A 26,828-nucleotide genomic window follows, 5' to 3' on the forward strand; every position below is an offset into this window, starting at 1 on the left:
CTCTTTCGCTCTCTCTCTCTCTCTCTCTCTCTCATTTGATGAGCCTGGGTAAAGGCTTATGAATTTTGTTGATTCAATAAAACTAGCTCCTAGTTTTATTGAGCTGTTCTATTGTTGTTGTTGTTTTTTGTCTCTATTTTATTTATCTCTGCTCTAATCTTTATTATTTCCTTCCTTCTATTGATTTTAGGCTTTATTTATTCTTTTTCTAGCTCCTTTAGGTATAAAGTTGTGGTGTTTGAGATTTTTCTTGCTTCTTGAGGTAGCCCTGTATCACTTTAAACTTCCCTCTCAGAACAGCTTTTGCTGTATCACAAAGGTTTTGGATCATTGTGTTTTCATCTTCATTTGTCTCCATCATTCTTTTTTTAATTAATAAACTTCTGATGAGACCTTTGGTGGTGAACAGACTATGGTGGTCCCCATGATCTCTATCCCCTGGCATTCACACACTTGTGGGATCCCCTTATATGGGCAAGGCCTGAAATTTGCTACTAACAGAATATGGCAACGGTGATAACATATATGTGATTACAGGGACGCCTGCGTGGCTCTGTGGTTGAGCATTTCCTTAGCTCAGGGTGTAATCTGAAGATCTGGGATCAAGTCCCACATCGGGCTCCCTGTGAGGAGCCTGCTTCTCCCTCTGCCTATGTCTCCGCCTCTCTCTGTGTGTGTCTCTCATGAATAAATAAATAAATAAATAAATAAATAAATAAATAAATAAATCTTTTTAAAATTATGTGATTCCATATTTGTAAGTATTTTAGATTTTAGTGGCCATCTTGCTGGAATCTGTCTCTCCCTTAGTCACTCGAAGGAAGCAAGCAGTCATTTGGAGTATCTTATATGGCAAGAAACTGTGAGTGGTTTCTAGAGTCTAAGGGTGGCCTCTGGCTAGCAAAGAACTGAAGCCCTCAGTCTACAACCTCAAGAAACTGATTTCTGCCAATGACCTGAGTTAGAAGTAGACTTTTTCCCAGTCAAGACTCAGATGAGACTACAGGCCACAGACCAGACTCCTGATCTACAGAAACTATGAGATAATAAATGTGTATTGTTTTAAGCCACTAAGTTCACTGTAATGTTGTTATCCAGTAACAGATAACTAGCATGCTCTTCCATCAAAGTTACTCACATATAACACATGGTTCATGATGCCAATAGGATGTCCTGAGAAACTCAATCCAAATTCCCTTTGTAGATATTTGTCTTCTTTCCAAGGCTCCAAGACACCTGTAAGACCCCCTCCTCCACTGATCACAAATGAGGTCCTTGGTACCAAGAGAGGCTATGGTTGACAGGAAGGGAAAGCCTCCAGCTCCAGCACTTAGGTGGATCTAGACAGGAGTGAGGCTCTGTGATATCACAGATGCATCTAGCAAACATCGGCCCAATGTAAAAATTAATGTGGAGTGCACAGCACCAAGATTCTCTTCCCTCTCCCTGCAAATGGAGAAAGTGATATGGGCTAAGCAAGGACACGGTTCCTTTTTTTTTAAAGATTTTATTTATTTTTAAATAATCTCTATACCCAATGTGGGGCTCAAACCACAACCCCAAGATCAAGAGTCACACGCTCTACCAACCAAGCCGGCTAGGTGCCCCCAGGACAAGGTTCTTTGTAAAAGTAGGAACAATACATAAGCTCACCAAAGAAAGAGTGTGTAAGAAGATATCTGCCTTTGAGGATGCAGTTTGCGTATTCCAGATGGCATCCAGAGGTTCCCAAGACAGCTTTGGCCCTGAGAGCCTGCCTCTTGGTAGTCAGGGACCTGATTTTGGAATTCAGATTAGAGACTTGAGCCCAGACAACATTCACAGCCCCCCAGAGCCCATTCTTTCCCGCACAGCCTCTCTTTTCCCTCTTCCCCCTCTCCTTTTCCAGTCACGTCCCCTGAAACTTGCCTTTAGTCCAGTCGACAGGTTGCTAACTTGAGAGAAGAGTTCTACTGCAACAGCATTTCTCCGGCTGCATTCTGATCTGGAACCAGTCTGTAATTTGGCTGGTGACCTCTGACCCCAAGAACAATTAGGTGCCCCCTCCTCCAACAGGCAGCATGGCCCACCAAGCCATGCTTTCGCATCATGAGTAGATTCACCAGGGACGGTATGACTAGTTGTTGGCATTCATTCTGCACAGATGTTGTGTGCTAGGGCTTTGAGAAATTCTTAAAGACATTTGTTCCTTCCTCTGATATTTATTTCACCTGAATGAGAATGTTAGCGAGTGCTACTAGATTCAGGATTAACCATTGCTGGTGCCAGAAAGAAAGAGCAACATCTTGGATTTTCTTAGATACTAAGCAGGACTGTTGTAAGCTTCCTTATCCTTCCCTTGTGGGCCGAGCATTGATTTAGCATCTCCTTGATCAGCAAAATAGAATCCACCAAAGGACACAATGCCCCAGGGTTACTATATGCTCGTTATATAACTGATGACAGCGTTTATAATTTTCAAGGCGCATGGGAAAAAGAAAAACTTCTTATCAAAAAATACCAGGGACCCATGGAAGCCATCCTCCACGTGATACCACATCACAGGGACCCCTTGGTCCTTCAAGCGCTTCATATAGAGCAAGGTGTCATCACGGAGGACATCATTCTCACAGCTCACCAGGAAGGCCTCGGGAAGCTGAGCGATGACCTCATCATCCCCTAGCAGAGGAGCATTTGTTATATCAAAAAGATGTTTGTTTTCCAGGTAGGCGGCCTCATTAAAAGGGCCGTGAAATTCAGGCTGGTAACCTGGCTTCCTGAAACTCTTGGGTATGTTGTCAGAGCTGAGCCACTTGCTGTATTTCCTCCAGATGTCCGGGGGGATGAAAGCACCGCTCAGGATGGTGTCCCACCAGTGAAAGTTGACAACCAAGTATTTAAGCATACATATCATCATGATCTTCTGGGAGAGGAAAGGGACGTTCCGGTTCTGCTGGTGGGATGGCAGCTGCAAATTGATGACCTGAGTAACTGGATAAATCAGCACCTGGGCCCTGATCCGGGGAAGATCTGATCTGCCCACCAGGTGCTGGATGACACAGGCCACATTCCCTCCCCCAAGGCTGTCTCCGCAGATCACAACCCGGGAGGGGTCCACCCCGTAGGTTTTGAGGCCCTTCAGGAAGAGAATGGAGGTGTTCAGGCAGTCTTGGAAAATGCAGGGGTAGTGGTGATCCGGAAGCTTGCGGTACCTGAGGAGCAAGCAGGGAACACAAGCACAGCAATGTGGGCAGCTGTCTCTGGGAGCCGTTTTGACTGTGTCCTCGACCCCCCCTTGTAACACTGTCTCTGACTAAATCCTCAGAATGGCCCTGTGAGGTAAGGAATTTTATCCACCGCCCCCCCCCCTTCTGCAGATGAGGATGTAAAGAGCCTCTCCTTGGTCTTGCAGGCAGGGACTCTTGACCTCTTGACTCCCACACTAGGCTCTGTCTGCTGCTGGGAGATGCAGACACTCCACACAAGGACACACAAGTTGAAGTGGAAACAGAACAACCAATAATGGCAGGAAAGGCAAAGGAGGCTGCTGTTCCTCCCGCTGGCTCTCTGGAGAGAAAGGGCTGAAGGAACTAAAGCTCAGATCGAAGGGAAGTTTCTTTCAGGAAGAATTTTTTTTTTTTTTTTAATCAAACATCTAATGACCAAGGTTTGTTCTTTTTCAAGGACTCAAAGAGCCGCCTTCTCTTTGAGGTTTGGGGGAGGAGGGAGCGGGTTGGGAGGCACCCCGAGGGTGAAAGTGTAGGAAGGCTAAGCAGCAGCCAACACACACTGCTCGGGCTCTGAGAGCACCCCGAGGGCTGCCCTAGGCAAGACCCCAAAGTGTGTCTCTTCGTGGGAATTCAAGGGTAAAGAGAATGGACTTCAAAATGAATGTCTAACATGTAAACTACAGAGGAATATTATTCAGCCACAAGAAGGAAGGAAATCCTGCCATGTGGGGCAACATGGATGGACCTTGGGGACACTACAAGTATTGCAAGGGGGAGTCAAGGACACAGCTAAAACTCACACTAAGTGCAGGAAGTCAAGCAGAGAAAGGCAAATACCGTGTGATCTCACTTATACGGGGAATCGCAAAAGCCAAAACTCAGAATGGTGGCTACCAAGGGTCTGGGGCAGATGGGGGCAGGATAGTCAAGAGTATGCACTTCCAGTTCTAAGTGACGAGGTGTGGGGCCCTAAGGCACAACATGGTGATTACAGTTAACAGCACTGTGTTGTCTCCTGGTAAGTTGCTAAGGGAGTAGACCTCAACGTGCTCACCAGGGCAAAGGAGGAGTAAGTATGTGATAGACCGAGGTGTCCCCAGTGCCATGATGGTAAGCATTTCGCAATATGGAAATGTATCAAACTGAGGCAGAGGGCACCTTAAAGGTACCTAATCTTATATGTCAATTATATTTCAACAAAGCTGGGGGGGATGCACTTACATAAATACAAAAACGCAAGCTACAGAGTGCAGGAATCAAGATTGGGAAAAGAGAAGGGAATGAATTTAAAAAAAAATAAACAGTCTGCCTAGTATTGTACCTTCTAGTTCCGTCCGCATCATTGCAAATGGCAAGAGTTCATCTTTCTGACGCTGAGTAACATTCCCTTGTGTATACAGACCACATCTTCTTTATCCATTCACCTGTTGATGGGCATCCGGGCTCTTTCCATAGTTTGGCTCTTGCGGACATGACTGCTGTAAGCATTGGGGTGCAGGTGCCCCTTCGGATCACTACGCTTGTATGCTTTGGGTAAATGCTTAGTGGGTCATAGGGTAGCTCTATTTGTAACTTTTGGAGGAAATTCCATAGGTAAGTACCATGATTTCACTCATATGTGGGATTTAAGGATTAAAACAGATGAACATAGGGGAAGGGAAGGAAAAATAAAATAAGAGGAAAACTTAGAGGGAAGCAAACCTAAGAGACTCTTAAGTGTCAGAAACAAACAGGGTCGCCGGAGGGGGGATGGGGTAACCGAGGGACCGGCGTGAAGGAGGGCGCTGGATGTCGCGGGCACTGGGTGTACATGCAACTGATGAATCAGCAAATTCTACGTGTGAAACTATGAGATAGAGAGAAATAGTTTGGCTAAACGGCTTGGATTAGACATTTTATGTAAAACATGGTTGGTATTCCAAATTTTTGTTTGAAATTGTCGCTAATTGTCTTTTCTCTTCTTACAACCTTTCATTTGAAAGGATCAAACAAGTGTATTCTAACTCTAAGATTAAATTTAGAAGACACTCAAGAGGGAAAAATGAGGGCAGCTGGGAGGTGGGGGGTGCTCAGCAGTTTAGCGCTGCCTTCAGCCCAGGGAGTGATCCCGGGTTCTGGGATCGAGTCCTGCGTCCGGCTCCCTGTAGGGAGCCTGCTTCTCCCTCAGCCTGTGTCTCTGCCTCTCTCTCTGTGTCGCTCATGGATAAATAAATAAAATCTTAAAAAAAAAAAAAACAAGAGGGAAAAATGACACCTTAGACTAGTGGCTTTTAAACTTTGTTAGAAGGTGGCTGGGGGCTCAGTCGGTTAAGCATCTGATGGGCTCAGGTCCGTATCTCAGTGGGGAGTCTGCTTCTCTCCCTCCACCCCTCCCCGCACTTGCACCGTCTCTCTAAAATAAATAAATCTTTCTTTTTTAAAAAAGCAAACTTTGTTAGAACAGCAATATTATTTTTCTTATTAAAATGATACAAGGAGCCCCGCTGTAGAAGGTAAGTAGATAGCGGTGGTTCTGGCTTTGCCCAAGGCTAAGGGACCTGAGGCCTCCCACTCACTCTTCCTCCTCCTTGACCTCCTTGGCCACCTCTAAGACAGTGAAGGGAACCCTAGTGCCCCGAGGAGCCCAGTTTGAAAGCCACTTCCTCCTGTTTGACCTTGATTTTCGTTTCCATTAAAAGTTGCTCCGGGCATCATCTTTAAGGACAGGATTTGATCAACTGCAATTTTGCAACATTTCTTCAGTGAGCAACATATTGATAAATAAATCAATGTTATCAACGTGGGTTTTCATTTAAACTCAGCAGAACAGGGATCCCTGGGTGGGTGGCTCGGCAGTTTAGTGCCACCTTCAGCCCAGGAAGTGACCCCTGGGTCCTGGGATCGAGTCCCACGTCGGGCTCCCTGCATGGGGCTTGCTTCTCCCTCTGCCTGCGTCTCTGCCTCTGTGTGTGTGTGTGTCTCTCATGAATAAATAAATAAAATCTTTAAAAAATAAAAAATAAATAACTCAGCAGAACATATACTACTGGGTAGGGTCCTCGCAGTGAAAGGGCCCCAGCCCCCAGCAGCAGCAAGCACAAATTCAGGCTCCATTTTCCCCTTTCTAGAAGTGAATCCACCTCACTGAATGTTGACTGTGCAAATCTGACATAATGAAAGAAATAACAAACCCTACGTGCTTCCATTAGCAGAATCCTGATTTGCTGGAAAGAGACTGTAACGCCCCGTGCCCTCCTGTATTCTCTCTTGACCACCGAGGTCAGGGGTAAAGGCTTTGCAGGACCAAAAGGGAAAGAGACAGATCCTCTCCAGGAGCTTAGGTAGGGAGTCCCATTATGCGGTGATGAGGAATTACGAGTATTTCAGATCCTGCACATCTCTTCCTGTGTCTCTAAGTCTTTCCTCCTGGACATGGTCCACCTGCAGTCCCCCTGGCAGCCTGAAGAACCTTCCCCGCCTTTCTACCTCCACCAGCCACTCTATCAAAATCAGTCTTGACCACACCCTAAGTCTTCTTTTTACTCCTTCTCCTTCTTTTTTTTAATTTTAATTTTTTTGAGAGAGAGAGACAGAGAGAGCATGAGAGATGAGGCAGGGGGCAGGCAGAGGGAGAGGGAGAGAGAATCTTAAGTAGACTCCACTCTGAGTGCTGAGCCCATCTCAGGGCTGAGATCATGACCTGAGCTGAAATCAAGAGTCAGATGCTTAACCAATTGAGCTCCCACCCCCAGGTGCCCCTTGGGTCTTTTCCAGAAAGACAATATCCTAAGCGATTTCCTACAAAGTATTCATGCAGGTGTTTGTTAACACTTTCATGTGTTTGAGTATTTTCATCAGCACAAGGGCCTTCTTGGATGTAGAGCCTGATGGAAACAACGGGTCCCTGCAGTTAGTTAGTTGTTTTAATGACACAATAAGCAGAATCATCACCCCAAACAACAGCCAGGACCTTGACCATAACCATCAACCAACCCTGTAATATCCTCACCAGCATCTCATCTCACTGCCTTCCTCATCTGAGGGAACAGTTCCCTTGAATCTGGCATCCATCATCCCTTTTCTTTCCTTTTTACATATGCAGATTCCTTACAAACACTCTTTTGATTTTGTTTTTAACTTGATAAAGTCTCAAAAAAAAAAAAAGAAAAAGAGATGTCTCAGGATTTATGTAATTTTTTTGAAAAAATTTTTCACTGAATTTTATATGGCTAAGATGCATTCACGTTCTTTTGTGCCCTCCCAGTTTGTTTATTTAAATAGCTATGTTTTAAAAAGGCTATGTAATTTTAATAAAAGAGAGGAAAAGAACCGTATGATCTTGTCCATAGATGCAGAAAAAGCATTTGACAAAATATAGCATCTTTCTTGATAAAAGCCTTCAAGAAAGTAGGGATAGAGGGAACACACCTCAGCATTCTAAAGGCCATAAACGAAAGACCCACAGCTAATATCATCCCCAATGGGGGAAAAACTGAGAGCCTCTCCACTACAGTCAGGAACAAGACAGGGACGTCCACTGTCACCATTACTATTTAATAGCACTGTAAGTCCTAGCCTCAACAATCAGACAACAAAAAGAAATAAAAGGCAACCAAATTGGCAAGGAAAACGTCAAACTTTCACTGTTTGCAAACGACATGAAAAACCCGAAAGACTCCACCAAAAAATTGCTAGATCTAACACATGAATTCAGCATAGTTTCAGGATAAGAAATCACTGTGCAGAAAGCTGTTGCATTTTAATACATCAATAACAAAGCAGCAGAAAAAGAAATCAAGGAATCGATCCCATTTGCAATTGCACCCGAAACAATACAATACCTAGGAATAAACCTAACTAAAGAGGTGAAAGATCTGTACTCTGAAAACTATAGAAAACTTGTGAAAGAAATGGAAAAGCATTCCGGGCTCACAGATTGGAAGAACAAACACTGTTAAAATGTCTGTACCACCCAAAGCAATTTACAGATTTAATGTAATCCCAATCAAAACGCCAACAGCAGTTTTCACAGAGCTAGAACAAACTATCCTAAAAATTGTGTGGAACCGCAAAAGACCCCGAATAGCCAAAGCAATCTTGAAAAAGAGAAAGGAAAGCCGGGGGCATCACAATTCCAGGCTTCGAGCTCTATTACAAAGCTGCAGTCAGCAAGGCAGTAAGGTGCTGGCACAGAGACAGACACACAGATCAATGGGACAGAATAGAGAACCCAGAGATGGACCCACTATATGGCCAACTCAATCTTCAACAAAGCAGGAAATAATATCCAGTGGAAAAAAGACCGTCTCTTCAGCAAACGGTGTTGGGGAAACTGAACAGCCGCATGCAGAAGAATGAACCCGGACCCCTTTCTTACAGCACACACAAACATAAATTCAGAAAGACCTGAATGTGAGACAGGAAACCATCAAAATCCTAGAGCAGAACCCAGGCAGCCCCCTCTGCGACCTCGGCCGTAGCGACTTCACTAGACACGTCCCCGGAGGCAAGGGAAACAAAAGCAAGAATGAAGTGTTGGGCCTTAATCAAGGCAGAAGCTTCTGCACAGCGGAGGAAACCGTCAACAACACTAAAAGGCAGCCTACGGAGTGGGAGCAGGTATTTGCAGAGGACACATCTGATGAAGGGCTAGTACCCAAAATCTATAAAGAACTTATCAAACTCAATACCCAGAAAACAAACAATCCGGTCCAGAAGTGGGCAGGAGGCAGGGAGCCTGGGGGGCTCCGTCGGGTAAAGCATCTTCCTTCAGCTCAAGTCATGATCCTGGGGTCCTGGATCGAGCCCCACATTAGGCTCCTTGCTCAGCGGGGAGTGTGCTTCTCCCTCCCTCCTCCCCCTACTTGTGCTCTCTGCCTCTTTCTCTCTTTCTGATAAATCAATAAGAAAAAGAAAGAAAGAAAGAAAGAAAGAAAGAAAGAAAGAAAGAAAGAAAGAAAGAAAAAAGGAAGGAAGGAAGGAAGGAAGGAAGGAAGGAAGGAAGGAAGGAGCAAAAGGCATGAACATACACTTTTCCAAAGAAGACACTCAGAATCCTTATATTCAGCATCACCCATCATCAGGGAAATACAAGTCAACACCACAACGAGCTATCACCTCACACCTCTGAGAATGGCTAAAATTAGCAACACAAGAAACAAGGGGTGTTGGTGAGGAGGCGGAGAACAGGGAACAGCTTGCCCTGTTGGTGGGAACACAAACTGAGACCAGTTTGAAGGGTCCTAAGAAATTAAGAATAGAACTCCTCTACGACCCAGCAACTGCACTATTAAGTATTTACCCAAAGGATGCAGAAATACAGACTCCAAGGGGGCACCTGCACCCCAATGATTATAGCAGCATTATCAACGATAGCCAAACTACGGGAGAGACCCCAAAAGTCCGTCGACCGATGAATGGCCAAGGAAGATGCGGTGTGCCTATCCAATGGGATGTTACTCAGCCTTAAGGGGGAATGAAATCTTGTCATTTGCGAGGACGTGGGCGGAGCCAGAGAGTGTTAGGCTACGTGGCGTAAGCCAGTCAGAGAAAGACAAATACCATAGGATTTCGCTCGAATGTGGAATTTCAGAAACAAACGAGCAAAGGGGGACAAAATAGAGAGAAATAAACCAAGAAACAGACTCTTCACTATAGAGAACAAACTGGTGGTGACCAGAGGGGAGGTGGGGGGGAGGGTGACATGGGGGACGGGATTAAGGAGAGCATTTGTCCCGATGAGCACAGGCTGATGTATGCAAGTGCTGAGTCATGTCCTGTACACCGGAAACTCCTATTACACTGTACCTTAACTAATTGGAATTTAAATAAAAACTTTAAAAAGGGGGATCCCTGGGTGGCTCAGCAGTGTAGCGCCTGCCTTTGGCCCAGGGCGTGATCCTGGAGACCTGGGGTCGAGTCCCACGTCGGGCTCCCAGAATGGAGCCTGCTTCTCCCTCCTCCTGTGTCTCTGCCTCTCTCTCTCTCTCTCTATGTATATCATAAATAAATAAATAAATAAATAAATAAATAAATAAATCTTTAAAAAACTTTTTTAAAAAAAGGAAAAAAGAGTCTGGTTTTTTCTCTTTGTCTCTCTTTTTTCCCTTTGTTCATTTTTTTGCTTCTTAAATTGCACATATGATTGAAATCCCGGTATTTATGCCCCTCTGACTGGCTTGTCTCTCTCAGCACTGCTCTCTAGGTCCATCCGTGTTGTTGCAAATGGCAAGATTTCACTCCTTTTAGAGAGAGGAAGGCAAAGCAGAAGAGACCCTGAACAGTAAAGAACAAACCGAGGGTTGGCAGGAGACAGGTGCATGGGGAGGCGCTGCGGGGGGCGGCGCTGGGCATCAAGGAGGGCACGTGCTGCGATGAGCACTGAGTGTGTTGTGTGAGTTATGAATCAGTAAAAAAAATAAAAATTAAAAATAAAATTTCATCCCTTTTATGGCTGAGTAATACTCCATTATAGAGACACCAGGTGGTCTTTATCCACTCATTAATTAAGGGACACTTGGGCGGCTTTCGCACCTTGGAATTGTAAATAATGTTGCGAAAAACCCGGGGGCGCACACATCCTGTCCAATTAGTGTTTTCGTATTCCCTGGGTAAACACCCCGGAGTGCGATTACTGGATCACGGGGTAGCTGTATTTTTAACTTTTTGAGGCCCCTCCGCCTCGTCTTCCGCAGCGTGGGTTCCCAGCCACGGTGCAGGAGGGTTCTTTTTCCTCCGCATCCTCGCCAGCGCGTCGCTTCTTGCCGCGGTGTATTCACACACCCTGTGGGGCGGGGGGCATGTGGATTGTTTCTGGGTTTTTGCCCTTTTGCACATGCTGTGCCGGAGTCTGCACTTGCTCGGGCAGGAGTGCCTCTTGGGGGGTGGGCCCTCCCTCTCCCACGGCCGATGTGCGCTCATTCCCGCCTTGCCCCACGCAGGCGACACCCACCCACTGTCCCCAGCGACTCACCCAATCAACAGCAGCACCGAGTCAGTCTCCACGGCCAGCTGACTGCACAGGTTGTGGTAGGAGTCTGCAAGACAGGCCCGGTCACGGCAGCGGCCACCCCTGTGTCCCCTGCAGTCCCCCACCCCGCTGCCCCGGCCCCCAGGGAGAGAGCCCGCCAGCCGCATCATCTGTGGGTGTGACATTGTCCTTCTGTTCCTGCTCTTGCCTCCTCTGCAGCAACACTGGCTGGCTCTGCCTCGGCACAACCAAAGATCCAGCTCACGTCAGACGCCTGACACCTGCTCCAGTCCCTGATGTCGGGGCTCCGATGTGCCTCGGGGCTCACCGGCGGCAACATTTTCTTTTACAGTGGGGCGCGGGGAGGGGGTGCGGGGGGACACTGAGGGCCTGGAAGGCCCTGGGTGTGGGGACCGTGACTCTACAGCCCCCGGGTTTCAAAGCGCCGCCAGGCTGGAGCCCGCAGCTGGCCCTGCCTCCCTGCTGGGTCGCCCTGGGGCATCCTCTCCTTCCCTCGGCCCAGCTTTGGCGCCTGCACCTGCGTCCTCTCCGCCAAAACCTAACAGGGCAGCACCGGAGCGAGGCAGGGTCTCACCATGGGTGCAAAACCCAGGGCGTCAAGATGCTCAGCAACCAGGATAAATGCAACTTCAAGGAATCCGAGCAAACGCCACCGGCTCCGCGGCGAACAGCCTTGGAACTCTTACATAGACAAGAGCCTACTTGGCCTTCGTGCAGTTCACCGGCCCTGTTTGGTTCATCGTAGAATTTTCAAAAACAGCGTATAAAACTATTATTCATCCTGAAGACTGCGCTTCGAGATGGTGGCCCGGGTGACCCCCTTGCCTCCCTTGCTCCCGCAGGCCTCAAACGCTGTGTCCAGGGCTCTTCAGGGCTGGCTCCTCCTCACCGGAGGGCGGGGCCTGGGCTCAAATTTTAGCTTTTTTTGCAGAGGCTTTCTCTGGAAAAAACTGAAGATGCTCCCAAGTCATCCTCCCATCCAAGCACTAACCAGCCCCACCTGCTTAGCTTCCTAGCTCAGGCGAGATGGGGCGCCTTCGGGGCGGTACCGGCATAGACGCCCCCGATTCATTCTCTGCTCCGTCCCCTTGTGCCAGCACTCTGCGGAATCACCCTACTTATTTGTTCTCTTTCATTGCCCAGCGTCCTCAGGGGGAGTAGGCTCCATGAGGGCCTTTCGTGTTCTCCACTTGGTCCGCTGCCCCCAGCAGAGGGTCTGACACAAGGCAGATACTCCGGGAATACTCGCTGAATGAGCTCTGGCTTTACTTCTAGAAATAACATCAAGCCCCAGCGAGGAAGGCTAACGGTCCTAGCCGACTGACGGGGTGCTCCTGGGGTCTCTGAAAGGGAAGAATGGTCTTGGGGCCAGTAGGGGGGAGATACCCATTGTTGACTTCTGAAAAGGGAGAGCAGCGCAGCAGCCAATGAGGATGTTGCTACGCCCTCCACCAGGCGGCGGTGCGCCCCAGTTTCAGGGACTTTTGGGGCACCTTTGCTCCCCGGCGTCCCACCATGCGCCCATCCCTTCGTGTGTTGGCTCATGGGCACATCCTTCCACCCATCCGCACTCACGCACTCGGAGAGCGGTTCAAAACTTTAAAACCGCAGACAAGGCACATGGGACAAGGCAGAAAGGGGCGCACGAGTCTCCCCGGCACTCTTGGGGCCTCCGGGTTTAGTTGGGGAAGAGAGACCATAGATAAGGAAGCACACAAAGGCCGAGACCGATTCAGAGGGTGACAAGTGCCATGGAGAACATTGAGAAGGACGATGGCAGGGGCGGGATGGGGCGGAGAAGTGTCAGGGACGCTTCCTTAGGCAAGCCGTCACGGGGGGCCACTCAGACAGGGGGACACTTGAGGAACAAGGGCAGGCCCACCGACAGCTGGCGGGGGTGCGCCGGGAGGAGCCGAAAGGCGGCCAGGTGGGCAGCAGGGAGCACAGGGCGGCCAGGAACAGAGGGCAGGTGCCCGGCGCCATTGGGGCTCCAGGGCCTGGCTCCGGCCGCACCCCGCCGAGCATCGAGGGGGCCTTGGCACCGAGCGGCCGGCCCGGGCTTGAGCTCCCTAAATGCCTCCACCAGGTGGGGGGTGGCCTGAGCGGTGGCAGGGGCAGAGGGCTGCTGGGGCTGCCAGGGTCGACGGCGTGGGCCAGAGGAGCCGGGCCTAGGGTGCGGGGGCGCAGAGCCCGGGAGCAGGGGGGGCCTGGTGGGGCACGGGCACGGGGGGAGTGGATGCCTGGGAAAGCTCTCCTGACATGCACGGCCTGCACACCCTCTGCTGACGGACATGACCCCAAAGCTCTTAGTCTGGGCTCCCCTAGAAACCTGCGACCGCTGACGCCTCTGAGTTACTCCACAAAGGTTCTCATGGGAAGGGCGGGCAGAGGTGCGGACAGAGCTGACATCCTTACCCAGGCTCCCCAGGAACCCGCCTCCTCCGGGGAAGAAGATGATGCCTCGCCGGGGGCTGGAGGACGCGGCCTTGGGCTGGAACAGCCTCACCGGTGTGGTCCCCAAATACAAGTCAGTTACCACAAGTCTAGCATCCCTCTTTACTCTCACACCGTTTTGCAATAACTGGAGAAATCTGAGCTTGGAGCATATTCCCAGCTTCTCAAATATTTCCGCCTGTTGGAGGTAAGAGAAAGAAAGGGAAACCTTAGGAGAGGTCAGGACCCTTCTGGACCATCGATGACGCCCATCACCTGCAATTGCCAGGATGCATTTGCAGTCCCTCATGTGCCTCACCCGCGTGGACCCTGGGCTCACCAGGGAGGACAGGCTCTGAGTTGTGTCCCGAGTGAGGGCTTGGTTTCCAGAACTTCCTCCTGAAAGACCTTGATCGAATAACTGGAGGAATTTGCCAAAGAGATCAACCACATTGGGCCGAGTGGTTGGGCACTGAATTGAACAAAGCCAATGGTCCAAGGCAACTGGCCGGCAGCCCTCCTCTTTGTCTCTCCAGCCTCAGATGGCAAAAAAAGGTCATCACCGAGTCAACAGCTGCCATCGCCCACCCGGAGCCTGGGCTGTGATGGATCCTTAAGCCATGTTTGTGTTCAACAGAAGGAAGTAATGGGATCCATTAGGGATGTCTGCTGTTGACTCAGGAGGAGGGAGCAATACACGAGGGCCATTTATTTGCCAGATGTGTGTCGAACAAACTGAGGGTCATTGAGGGAAGAGGGGTGAGGGGATGAGGTAACTGGGTGATGGACATGAAGGAGGGCACGTGATGTAAGGAGCACCGGGTGTCATACAAGACTGATGAATCACTGATGACTCTTCCTCTGAAACCAATAATACATTATATGTTAATTAATTGAATTTAAATAAAAAAAATTTTTAAAGAATTCCATTTTTTTTAAACTGCCATGGTCATTCTAGCTGTAAACAAACAGATGTCTGAACATATCACGAAATATGGTCCCAAGTTATACTGCAAGTACAGAGTGCATTTCAGGCATCTTGGATCGTCTCTTCCACGGATCTCACACTAAGTCTGCATCTTTGTCTGTCATAAGGAAAACAACATGAGATAATGATAAGATGAGAAGGACAGCCAACAGTATGAGTCACCTACAGCATCCCAGTATTGGTCCAAGTGGGTATGAAATGGATTCAGCTTCTCAGCAATCCTTTTTTCTTAAAAAAAAAAAAAAAAAAAAAGATTTTATTTATTTATTCATGAGAGACAGAGGCAGAGGGAGAAGCAGGCTCCATGCAGGGAGCTCAATGTGGGACTCGATCCCGGGACTCCAGGATCACACCTTGAGCCAAAGGCAGAAGCTCAACCCCTGAGCCACCCAGGCTCCCTCTCAGCAGCCCTTCTAAGTCACGCAGTTATCAGCTCCATTTTACGGAAGAGGGAAACTGAGGAACACCAAGGTCAAGTGTTTGCCCGCCAACCAGTAGGATGCAGAACACGTGTTCTCAACCACTAAACTAGAAAGAGCTTGGATTCTAGAGTCCAGCAGATCTGAACTCAAGTTTTAGTGTCTCACCAACTAACAGAACGGCATTGGGCATTACCTTCTCCGAGCTTCGCTTTCCCTCATTTATAAAATAGAATGGTGTCCATGGCCCGAGGATGAGGCTTGGGAATTAGGTGTGACCACCATGTAGAGCATCTCCCTGGTGAGTCCTGACAAGCGTGAGCCCCACCCCTTTCTTGCTCACACCCACTAGGTTTTGTCCCAGGTCCCCTTGGGATGCTTCAGTGCATTCCCTCCATGGGGAGACCCAAGGCTTCGATTTCTTGAAGGAGAACTCCAAACAAAACCATTATCTCCCTTCTTGAGCTGGAGAGAGAGCGACGTGGGCCACGAGATGGAGAGGACCTGCTTGGCCCCCATCTCAGGGCACCAGACCTCTGGACCGAGACTACTCAGACCTTCCCTGGCCAGCTCTGCTCGGGCGCCCAGACTCAAGTGGCCCCCAGCCCTCACTGGCCCCGTAGTTTCCCCACACTCCCTGAACTCACCCCCGGCTCACGTTGTTTCCTGGAGCCCTTCTTCCTGCCCACCAGGTAGATGGGCGCCAAACTGACTTTCAGCTCCAAGCTCAAGACCACGTTCTCGTTGACCAACGCCGTCCCTCTCACTCCCTCTGAAGGCTGCTGCCCCCCCACCCCCCGTGAAAGCTCTAAGTTTTCCAAGCCCTCCGTTTTCTTCAGAGTCCCTCAAGGCTTTATCACATGGATATGGTCACCCATGTGTCTCCCTCCACCAAACTGAATGCTTCTTGTCATCACATCTCATCCAACTCCGTGCCTCCAGCATCTAGAAGGGTAAATGTTTGAGGGATTCTGAACAAGGCAGCGTGATGACAAGCCTCTCTTAGTATGACCTTCTGAAAGGTCCCTAGATATAGCCAGGAAGTCAGATCTGGTTCGGGGTGGCTTTTCCAACAGTGAGTCCACAGTTTCCAGAGCTGGCAATTTAGGACAGCGGGAAGGGAAGAAACATCAATACTTATTATTACTTATAATATTATAACTATATTATTTACATGTAACTATAATTAATATATTTCTTATAAATTGTAAAGTTATAATATATTATTATATTATATAAATATATATAAAATATATATATAAAATATATAATATAATATATTATTATATTATAAAATTTGTAATAATGTATCAGTAGTCGTATAAATGAGAACATCAGTAAGCTAGGAATACCTGTGGTCCAGAACTTTAGATACAGACTGAAAACTCTTTCACAACATATTCTAGCGGCATTTCCCCCTTTAAAATAAAATCAGTAGTGTCTGTTATATTGTTCTTTAAAGCTTTTAGTAAAGCTGAAATCATTCGTAACAACTCTAAAATTATTACAGAATAATTCCAGGAAATGCTGTCTTTGCCCTCGGGGACTTGACATGCATTCTCCCAATAATCTACTTTCATTGAACGCTTTCTAAGCGCCCAGCCCTGTGCCACACACCTCATATGCATTCCCCTTCAATCCCTTCACCACTCCTATAAAAAGCACCTCTCTGCTCTCCTCATTTTTCAGGGGGAAAAAATTGAGGTTTGAAGACATTGGGCCACAAAGCTAACAAGTGGGAAATGTGCTCAAACCAATGGTCATTTGACACCAAAAGCAGGCACCTGACCCTTGATCTTGGGGTCCTGAGTTCAAGTCCCATGTTGGAGGTAGAGATTACTTAAAAATTGAATAAACTTAAAAAAAAATAAAGTGATTTAAAAAAAATTAAATAAAAATCTCCCAGGGCGGCTGGGTGGCTCAGTCAGTTCAGCATCTACCTTTGGCTCAGGTCATGGTCTCAGGGTCCTGGGATCCAGCCCCACATCGGGCTCCCTGCTCAGTGGGGAGTCTGCTTCTCCCTCTCCCTCTGCCCCTCCCCCCTGCTCGTGCACTCTCTCTCACTCTCAAATACAAAAAGAAAATATTTTTTAAAAAAGAATTTCCTCCTAAAAATTAAAAATCTCCCATCCTCCCTTAACTTCTGAAAACTTAAAACTGTAACTAAATGCAAATAGAGTCAAGAGGTACAAAAATAAAATAAAATAAAATAAAAAATAAAATAAAATTTTAAAAAAAGAGGTACAAACTTCCAATTATAAAATAAGTAAGTCAGGGGGATGTAATGCTCACGGGGAGCAGAGACAAGAATATCCTATTAACTTTGGGTGGCGACAGGTGCTAACTAAAGTTATCATTCCGATCTCCTAAGGCCTCTAAATGGCGAGTCACTATGTTGTACGCCTGAAACTATCATCATCTTGCATGTCAATTAAACTTCAACACAAAAAAATAAATAAAAGGAAAATAAAACCAAAACCAAAAAAAAAAAAAAAAGGCAGGCACCTCATTTCTGGGCCATAAACGTCTTTGTTAGGTATTTCCTCCTCCTCTTTAAATTCCTTATCCCAGGGGATCCCTGGGTGGTGCAGCGGTTTGGTGCCTGCCTTTGGCCCAGGGCGCGATCCTGGAGACCCGGGATTGAGTCCCACGTCGGGCTCCCGGTGCATGGAGCCTGCTTCTCCCTCTGCCTGTGTCTCTGCCTCTCTCTCTTTCTCTCTCTGTGACTATCATAAGTAAATAAAAAAATTAAAATAAATAAATAAATAAATAAATAAATAAATAAATAAATAAATAAATTCCTTATCCCAGGTGGCCCAGGGGGTGAGTGCTGCCTTCAGCCCAGGCCATGACCCCGGGGTCCCGGGATCAAGTCCCACATCGGGCTCCCAGCATGGAGCCTGCTTCTCCCTCTGCCTGTCTCTCTGCCTCTCTCGCTCTCTGTGTCTCTCATGAATAAATAAAATCTTTTTAAAAAATGAATAAATTCCTTTCCCTCTCGTATCTGTCTGTCTTCTGGCACCCAGTGAACCCGAACCACCTGGACAGCATTCTCCCGGGACGGGCAGCGGGGCCCGGGGAGCCGTCCCAAGTGCCTGGAGCTCCTCGAGGGCGCCCAGGGCACCCCCGGCAGGTGGAGCGGGTGGCAGCAGGGGCCTGGGCGCTGCAAACCAGCGGGAGGGCCCAGTGGGCGAGCCACCGCGTCGCTCCTCCTCCCCTCGCCGAGCCCCGAGCTCAGCCTGCAGGAGGACCCGCAGCTCAGGCAGTGGGGACCCTCCCCACCCGCGGCCACCCCGTGGGACCTGCACGCGGAGCAGCCCCCCGCGCCCTCGCTTCTTGCAGCTTCGGCCTCCGGACTCGTCCACGCTTTGCCACGACTTGCGAGCCCCCTCGCGAGCCCTCCGCTCCTCCTGGGTGGCCCCCCTCGCGGCCCAGGACCTGCCGGGTTACTGCGGGGGCCCGTCTCCGAGCCCTGGGCGCCGGCGGCTGTGGGCTGCTCTTGAGAAGGCGCCCAAGGCTCGGAAGGTCCGGGCCTTTCTGGGTCTCAGGCCAGCCTGTGATTCCACGCGAAAGCAGCCGCTGGTTTGAGACAGGCTGAGCTCTGGCGAAGCGCGTGGCCGGGTAAGTACGATGGACGAGAGTTTTGCGCCCGTGGCCTGTCTCTTTGAACCAGCAGCGTTTCTGCAATTACAAACTACGCTCGTTCACATGGCTGGGGGCCATCGTATCCACAGTGGGACATCCCAGCAGCACAGAAACACGTTTTACTCCTTTACCAAACCTATTAAGCCCTGATCACCGGGAGGGCCCAGTGGGCGAGCCGCCTGCTTCGCTCCTCCGGTGGAGCGCACCGATTAGATTCTAATTCTAAGGAATTAGATCACAGCATCTAATTCTTTCACCAACGTGATGCGATGGACACCATGGATTCCCTTTCACACATGAGGAAGCAGAGAGGTTCAGGATCACACAGCCAGAGCTGGGGTGCACACACTGGCGGGCTGGCTGCAGCCTGGGCTCCCTACCCTTCCACACCCACCCCTGGCCTCCCACCAGGTAAGCAGCGTGAACTGTTGGGCCCCTATCACCCAAGGTTAGGACATTGGAGTTAAATCCAGTTGCCTGCCTCCTACCAGGTGCCAAACCTTTGCTTCCAAATCTTCCGCGGCTCCAGGAACGTACTGGCCTGCCCACACCCCCAGTCCCTGCTCAGAGCCCGGCCAGCGTGGCTGCTCTGACATGCTGGGTGAAGGAAGAAACGGAGGAGGGGATGGGAGAGGAAGGGAAGGGAGGAGGGAGGGGAACAGAACCACAGCACAAAAGTGTAGCAACGGCTGTCTTGGGGGAGTCTGAAGATGAAAGGAGGGGCCAGGTACAGGGGAAGAGGAAGGGAGCCCAACCCATTACAGAGCCTGAGAGCAAACTCACCAAAATGACCATGTACAGGAACATGCAATGCAGAAATCTGAGCTTGATGGGATGTTGCAAGGTAGAGGGGATATCTGCGGTGAGGAAGTGCTGACAGACAGCCCAGAGGAAGACTCCTACCAAGAAGCTGGACAGTAACAGCAGGCACAGGAGGAGCATGTTCCCAGGGCTTGGAGGAGCTGCTGCTCTGAGGAACTTGTGTTAGGAGAACCTGGACTGGTTATGCAAGCTCTCTCCCAGATCCCCACTGTTTTGGGGCTGAGCCCTGATGCAGGGCTCTGACCTGGCTTCTCACACAGAAACCTAAATAGGCTAATGGGAGCTGGAAGGACTACTTCTCCCAGCAGCAACGCAGGCACCAGGAAAACCAATCCTGCCCAGCAGGGGGCGTCTCGGGAGTGGGTTTCCCAAAGGCTTGGCACAGGTGGGCCTCAAACAGCACCTGGCACGGGGCATCCAAGGGAGAGGCCTCGCGTGCTTGTGCAGGCCTCTGCGGCCTGACCTTTCAATTGTAGAATAGGACACGTGCGGCCAGCCTTCGTCGCCAGAGTCCAGTTATGGTGGGCAAAGCATATCTCGTTGCAGTTAGCTACCCCGACCCGCCTTGGACGCTCCAGTCCAGGCCATGAGGGGAGGCCGCCTAGCCAAGGGTCAAGAGGACTTACCAGATGCCAGCCTGCCTGGGTTTGGATCCTGCCCTTTCAGCTTACTGCTCTGTGGCCTTAGAGAACTTCTATCTGTTCTCTACATCTCATTTTCCTCTTCTAAAAGAAGGAGATAATTAGCTGAGGGATTATGAATAGGGCTGGAAGGAGCCCAGGTGCACACATAGCCTCTCTTTCTCAATCAAATCTTATTTAGCTATAATAAATGTATGCATGCACCTGCATGTGTAAGACCACATAAATTTTTAGGTATACAGCTTGGGGAACTTTCACAAAGTGAACACATCCACACACCAGCGCCCAAACCGGGATATAGGACATCTCTAGCATCTAGACGGTCTCTCCTCCCCATCTCCACCGCTGCCTCCCCATTACTACACGCACCTTAGGTAACCACTATTATTCCTCTAACAGCCCAACTCAGTTGGCTGATTTCTGACTTTCACGTCAATGGAATCATCCAGGGAGTATTCCTTGACGTCCGGCTTCTTTCACTCAACACTGTGCCGAGTGTCTGTTCCACGTCGTCTGAACCACGTCGTCGGTTCATTCATTCTCATTCCTGTATAGCATCCCCTGGTATAAATACACCACAACTTTTTATTTCTTCTGCTGCAGATGGGCATTTGCGCTTTTGCCAGTTATCAAGTTATTGCCTTTCTGCTCCAAATGCAATTTTTGTCTGCTTTGTAAAAATGGAGCTGGAACTTTAAGTATTTCTCCTCTGCCCATTGGCAACGAGGCGTTGTCGGGGAAAGGTACTGAAGAGACATCTGAGGACAGAAGGCTCTGCTGTCTGCTTCCAGGTGGTCACACGAAGGCTCCTGGAGCACAAGTGGCTTTGCCAGGGCCCAGCTTCTACAGTGTGTGAAGAAAACTAACATAAGGAACTATTAACTATAATAGGGTATAGAAGTCACAAGAGATTAGCTAACAAGAAGTAAAGAGAGCTCAAAAGTATATAGGAATTATAGGTACAAGAAACAACTATTCCCTCTAGGGCTGAAAGAACACACTTCCCACCCCATAGAGCCAAGGTCTAGAGCTTATTGGAGAGGCTGACATGACTCACCGACTTGGCAAAGAAGTTGCTCTGCTGTACCAGTGGGACTTGCAGCAGCTATCCCGCCGCCCCCCACCTCAAAAATTTGATGACAATCTTCCCCCGTGGGCAGTAGGGAAAGCCATTCATTCATAGAGTGGTGTCTTGCTGGAGGCACTCTCTGAAATGAGACTATCTAAATGGTAGCTCTACCAAGCTCTTCCAGGAAAAGGGAGAGCTAATGCAGGAGCTTAGAGCTACAAAAGTCACGCATACAGCAGGATTGGAGGACTGGAGAAGCCACTCACACTACAGGAGCTGAACCTGCAGAAAGCAAGAACAATGGTGTGCCCCAGGGTGTACTTGAAAGCAACAGTCACTAGCCTGCAATTAGTGGAGGTTAAGACCTGGGTGACAGCAACAGAGGCAGATAGCTTAACAGACAGATCAGAGAAACCCAAAGAGAGCCCTAATGAAAACCACACCATCCCAGGCTGGTTATACACTGCCTAAGTCTACACCCCCTAAGGAGTAAGGTCAGAAGCTGTACACCAAGGGAAATACTTTCCTGGAATGGTCCATCCAAGTCACTAAACAAACAAGCAGACGCTATGGGCAAAAAGCTCAGGGAGGAGCGGCGGAGGAATCCCTGCCCAGCGTTGCTGCAATATAACATCTAAGCTTTCAACAACAAAAAATGAGACATGCTAAGAAACAGGAAAGCCACAGAAACTACCTTTGAGAGCACTCAGATGTCAGACTTAACAAAGACTGCAAAGCAGCTATTATGGATGTGTTCAAAGAGCTAAAGAATATCATGCTTAACTCTACCTCTGAAACTATTAATACAGTATATGATCATTGAATTTAAATTTAAAAATTTTTGAAAAAGAGTATCATGCTTAAAGAAGTAAAAGAAGGTTATGATGGCAATATTTACAGAGAGAATACCAACAAAGAGATAGAAACTATATTTTTTGAAGGACCAAACTAAAATTATGGAATTGGAAAGAATAGTAACCAAAATTAAATATTCACCAGAGGGGCTCAACAGTAGACCTGAGCTGGGAGAGGAAGTAATCAGCAAACTTGAAGGTACATTGATAGAGATTAGGTAATCAGAAGAACAGAGAGACAATGAATAAAAAAAAAAAAATGAACAGAGTCTTTGAGAAAAGTGGGGCATACATAACATGGGGGCACCAAAGGAGAGAAGAGAGGAAAAGGAACAGGAAAACTGTCAAAGAAATAATGGCTAAAAACCTTCTAAAGTTGATGGGAAACATCACACACATCCCAGAAGCTCAATAAACTCCAAGTGTGATCACCAGAAAGAGATGATTTCACCAGGAAATTCTATCGAACCATTACAGAATTAATTCCCATTCTTGATAAACTCCTCTTAAATAGAAGAGGAGAAAACATTTCCCTAATCATTCTGAGTCCAGTATCATCCTGATATCAAAGACAAAGAAAGAAAAGAAAACCACAGACCATCTGAACATACATACAAAAATCCTCAACAAAATGCTAGCACATCGAATCCAGCAGCATATAAAAAGGATGAATTACCAAGTGAGATTTATTTCAGTAAGCAAAGTTGGTTTAACACGTGAAACTTAATATAATATACCGTATCAATAGAACATAGGACAAAAACCACATGATTATCTCAATAGGTGCCAAAAAACCACTTAACAAAATCCAAAACCATTTCAAGACAAAACACTCAAAAAAAAAAAAAAAAAAAAAAGGGATCCCTGGGTGGCGCAGCGGTTTAGCGCCTGCCTTTGGCCCAGGGCACGATCCTGGAGACCCGGGATCGAATCCCACATCGGGCTCTCGGTGGGTGGAGCCTGCTTCTCCCTCTGCCTATGTCTCTCTCTCTCTCTCTCTCTCTCTCTCTGTGACTATCATAAATAAATAAAAATTAAAAAAAACCTTAAGATAGAAAAGAAATTTAAAAATTTAAATTCTTAATGATGACCTGATTAAGAACATCAATGAAAAAGAACATGCCCCCCTCCATACCATAAAAAAGAAAAAGAAAAAGAACATGCCTAACATTGTACTTAATAGTGTGTATTAGTTTCCATTGCTGCTGTAACAAATTATCATAAATTTAGTGGCTTTTTTTTTTTGAGAGAGAGAGAGAGCATGCAAGAGGAGGAGGGAGAAGGAGAAGGAGAAGGGGTGAGAAAGTACCAAGGAGGCTCCATGCTCAGTGTAGAGCCCGACACAGGGTTTGATCTCATGACCCTAAGATCATCACCTGAGCCCAAATCAAGAGTTGGACGCTTAATGGACTGAGCCACCCAGACGCCCCACAGGTTTAGTGGCTTAACCAATACAAGTGTATTATCATACAGTTCTGGAAGTCAGAAACCCAACATGAATCTCACTGGGCTAATATCAACATGTCAGGAAGGCTGTGTTCCTTCTGGAGGTTCTAGAGCAGCATCTGTTTCCTTGCCTATTCTACCTTCTAGAGACCACCCACATTCCTTGACCCACAACCCTTTCTTCCATCTTTGAGGCAAAAAAAAAAAAACACTGGGCCAAGTCCATCTCACACCACCTTCTCTCTGGTTCTCCCTCCTCTGCTCCCCCTTCTACTTTCAAGGACTCTCGTGATTACATTTGGTTTACCCAGATAATCTAGGACGATCTCCCTATTCTACATTGATTAGCAATCTGCAACCTTAATTCCCCTTTGCAGGTGCTAGAATTAGGATATGAATATCTTTGGGGGGCTTCCACGTGATAAAGGCAGACTGCTTTCTCCTTAAGACGAGACACGGGACAAGCAAGTCCACTCTCATAGTGAGTCACTCTCATTTCTATTTAATATTCTACTGGAGGTTCTAGTCAGGGCAATCAGGCAAAAACAAACAGACAAATAATTAGAGAGATGGACATAGATAGAGGGTTAGATTGAGAGATAAGCAGCATCCACACTGATAAAGAAGAAGCAAAATCATTTCTATTAGCAGATGACATTAACTTGTATATAAAAAAAAATCCCAGCATCCACTTTTTTGCATCCACTTAAAGAAACTATGAGAGCTAATAAACGAATTCAGCAAGGTGCCATGGTACAAGATCAAGATCAATGTATAAAAATAAAATGTATTTCTAGACTAGCAATGAACAAACTGAAAATGAAATTAAGAAAACAATTCCATTCACTATAGCATCAAAGAGAATGAAATATTCAGAAATAAGTTTAACAAAAGACTGCAAAATGTGTCATCTGAAAACTCCAAGACACTTGAAAGAAATTAGAGAAGACTTAGGTGAATTCAACCCCTTATTTATGACAGGAAGACAATATTGTTGAGATGGCAGACCTGTCAACTTGATCTACAGATTCAACACATTCTCCATCAAAATCCCAAATGTGGTTTTTGATTGTTGTCGTTGTTTTAGAGACAGAGAGACAGAGAGAGTGTGGGGTGGAGGAGAGAGTGAGGAGAGAGAAAATCCCAGGCTGGGCATGGAGCCCAATGTGGGGCTTGATCTTGTGACCCCAAGATCATGACCTGAGCTGAAATCAAGAGTCAGACACTCAACCAACTGAGCTACCTAGGCGACCCCCACCAACTGTCTTTTTTTTTCCTGCAGAAATTGACAAGCTGATCCTAAACTTCCTATAGGAACACAAGGGAATCCAGGATACCCAAAAAAATTTTGAAAAAAGAACACAGTTTGAAAAAAGGACTCACATTTCCCTATTTCATTTTTTTAAAGAATTATTTTGAAGATCTTAGTCTCTTTATTTTTTTATTTTTTAAAGATTGTATTTATTCATTCATGAGAGACAGAGAAAGAGAGGCAGAGACACAGGCAGAGGGAGAAGCAGCTCCCTGCAGGGAGCCTGATGTGGGACTCGATCCCCGATCCCAGGATCACGCCCTGAGCAGAAGGCAGATGCTCAACCGCTAAGCCACTCAGTCGTCCCTCCCAATTTTAAAACTTAATGAAAAGCTATAGTAATCAAGACTGTGCAGTCCTGGCATAATAAGGATAAATATATGGATCAATGGGATAGAATTGAGAGTCTAAAACTAAACAGTCCCATTTAGGTCAATTGATTTTTGGCAAGAATATCAAGATAATTCAATAGGGGAAAAAATAACCATTTTCCCAGAAATGGTGCCAGGTCAACTGGATATCCACATACAGAAGAGTGAATTGATATCCTTTCCTTACATCATACACAAATCTACAGTGAGAACTTGAAAATACTACTGAGGAATGCAAGGAAGACTACACAATATGTCCTTGGATGGAAGGACTCAATATCATAAAGCTGCCAGTTTCCCCTGGTATAACTGTAACGTGCAATGACATCCCAACAAAAGTGCTGATAGATTTTCTTCCTGACCCCCGAAACTCACAAAGCTACTTCAGAATCTCAAATGGAAAATAAAGAAGCAAATTTATCCAGGAAACTCAGGACGAACAATCGAAGGCCAACTATTAAAACATATTCCAAAGCCTTAATAATTTGAGTAAATACCATACGAATGATATGGGACCATTTGGGTAGCCAGATGAAAAATAAATAAATAAATAAAACTGAGTCCATGTTGTAGGCTGTGGCCCATGATAAACTCCAAATGAAGTAAATACAAACTTTTTAAAATGAAAATTATAAAAGCACCAGAAGAAGACATGGAAGGACTCTTACAACTTTGGAGAGGAAAAGAAATTTATAACTATTCTTAAAAATACAGAAATCACAGAGGAAAAGATTGATGATCTCACCTACCTAATAGCATTTGTTTATATGGAAATAAATAATCGTATCTTCACAGTGACTCTCTGGATGGAGGGAGTTGCTTTGCCCATCAGTGTTTCCAATCTTTCCATAATGATGATGTATTATCTGTGTAATTTAAGAGACAAAATTCTTCAAAAGGTTGAAGCAGAAGCAATGGCAGCTTGGTCTTTAAAACCCATACTGTAAAAAAATAAAAATAAAAATAAAAATAAATAAAATAAAATAAACCCATACTGTTCTGTTCCCTATAAATTGACTGTTGAGCCAGAGAGTAGACTGAAAGACCTCCTCAGCCCTTTCCTCTGGGGCACCCATTCTTTCACTGGCCCATTTATTCAACAAGCACTCACTAAACACCTACTATGCCCCCAAACACTACGTTTTGTAGGAACGAGGTTGGAATTCATGAGAGACAATATGGTGTGTGATGAAGACCAGCTCCAGCCTTTATCAGACATGTGGCCTAACTTAACTCAGCTCTCTGAGCCTCAGGTCTCTTATCTGTGAAATGGGGACACTGATAATGCTTGGAACTAAATGAATGCTCCGTGTTAAAACCCTTCAAACAGATTTAAGCACTTTGGATCTAACAGAGAGCATCCATATGATCAACAGAAGACATGTAAAAAAAAAAAAAAAAATGTTCCTCAAGGCATTACTTGTGATAAACCAAAACTGGAAATAAGATCCTAGAGGTTCATCCCGAGTGAAATGGAAGACAGACAGTACATCCACACAACAGCAGTGAAAATGAACAAAATAGGACAAGACGTTAACCTCATAAACACCATGTTTGCCCGAAAGATCATGAACAGGGAGGTCCCACGTAGGTAAGGCTCAAGGAGGGAGGACTCGCCTGTGGGTGAGAAGTCAGGACAAAGCCCTGAGG

At 47.0% G+C, this 26,828-nt stretch overlaps 1 protein-coding gene across 1 annotated transcript; it reads right to left on the reverse strand.

Annotated features, from left to right (window-relative positions):
* Positions 1-1,534: 1,534 nt before the first annotated feature.
* AADACL4 (arylacetamide deacetylase like 4) lies at positions 1,535-26,043 on the reverse strand. The gene is made up of 5 exons (XM_072828296.1): positions 25,928-26,043; positions 19,447-20,969; positions 13,594-13,810; positions 11,161-11,224; positions 1,535-3,191 (listed from the first exon to the last, which is right to left on the reverse strand). Exons 2-5 carry the CDS (start codon positions 19,603-19,605, stop codon positions 2,417-2,419), a joined length of 1,215 nt encoding a protein of 404 aa, XP_072684397.1. The 5' UTR covers positions 19,606-20,969; positions 25,928-26,043; the 3' UTR covers positions 1,535-2,416.
* Between the last annotated feature and the right edge of the window lie 785 nt (positions 26,044-26,828).

The sequence above is a fragment of the Canis lupus genome, chromosome 5, assembly GCF_048164855.1.
Source record: "Canis lupus baileyi chromosome 5, mCanLup2.hap1, whole genome shotgun sequence".
In the NCBI taxonomy this organism is placed as follows: domain Eukaryota; kingdom Metazoa; phylum Chordata; class Mammalia; order Carnivora; family Canidae; genus Canis; species Canis lupus.

Coding starts and splice junctions, on each gene's coding strand:
- AADACL4 (XM_072828296.1), bottom strand. CDS start 19,605: ATGCTCCTCCTGTGCCTGCTGTTACTGTCCAGCTTCTTGGTAGGAGTC. Junction 13,811..19,446: donor TCCTGTACATGGTCATTTTG/GTGAGTTTGCTC, acceptor TACCTCCAACAG/GCGGAAATATTTGAGAAGCT. Junction 11,225..13,593: donor CGGGTTCCTGGGGAGCCTGG/GTAAGGATGTCA, acceptor CCTGTCTTGCAG/ACTCCTACCACAACCTGTGC.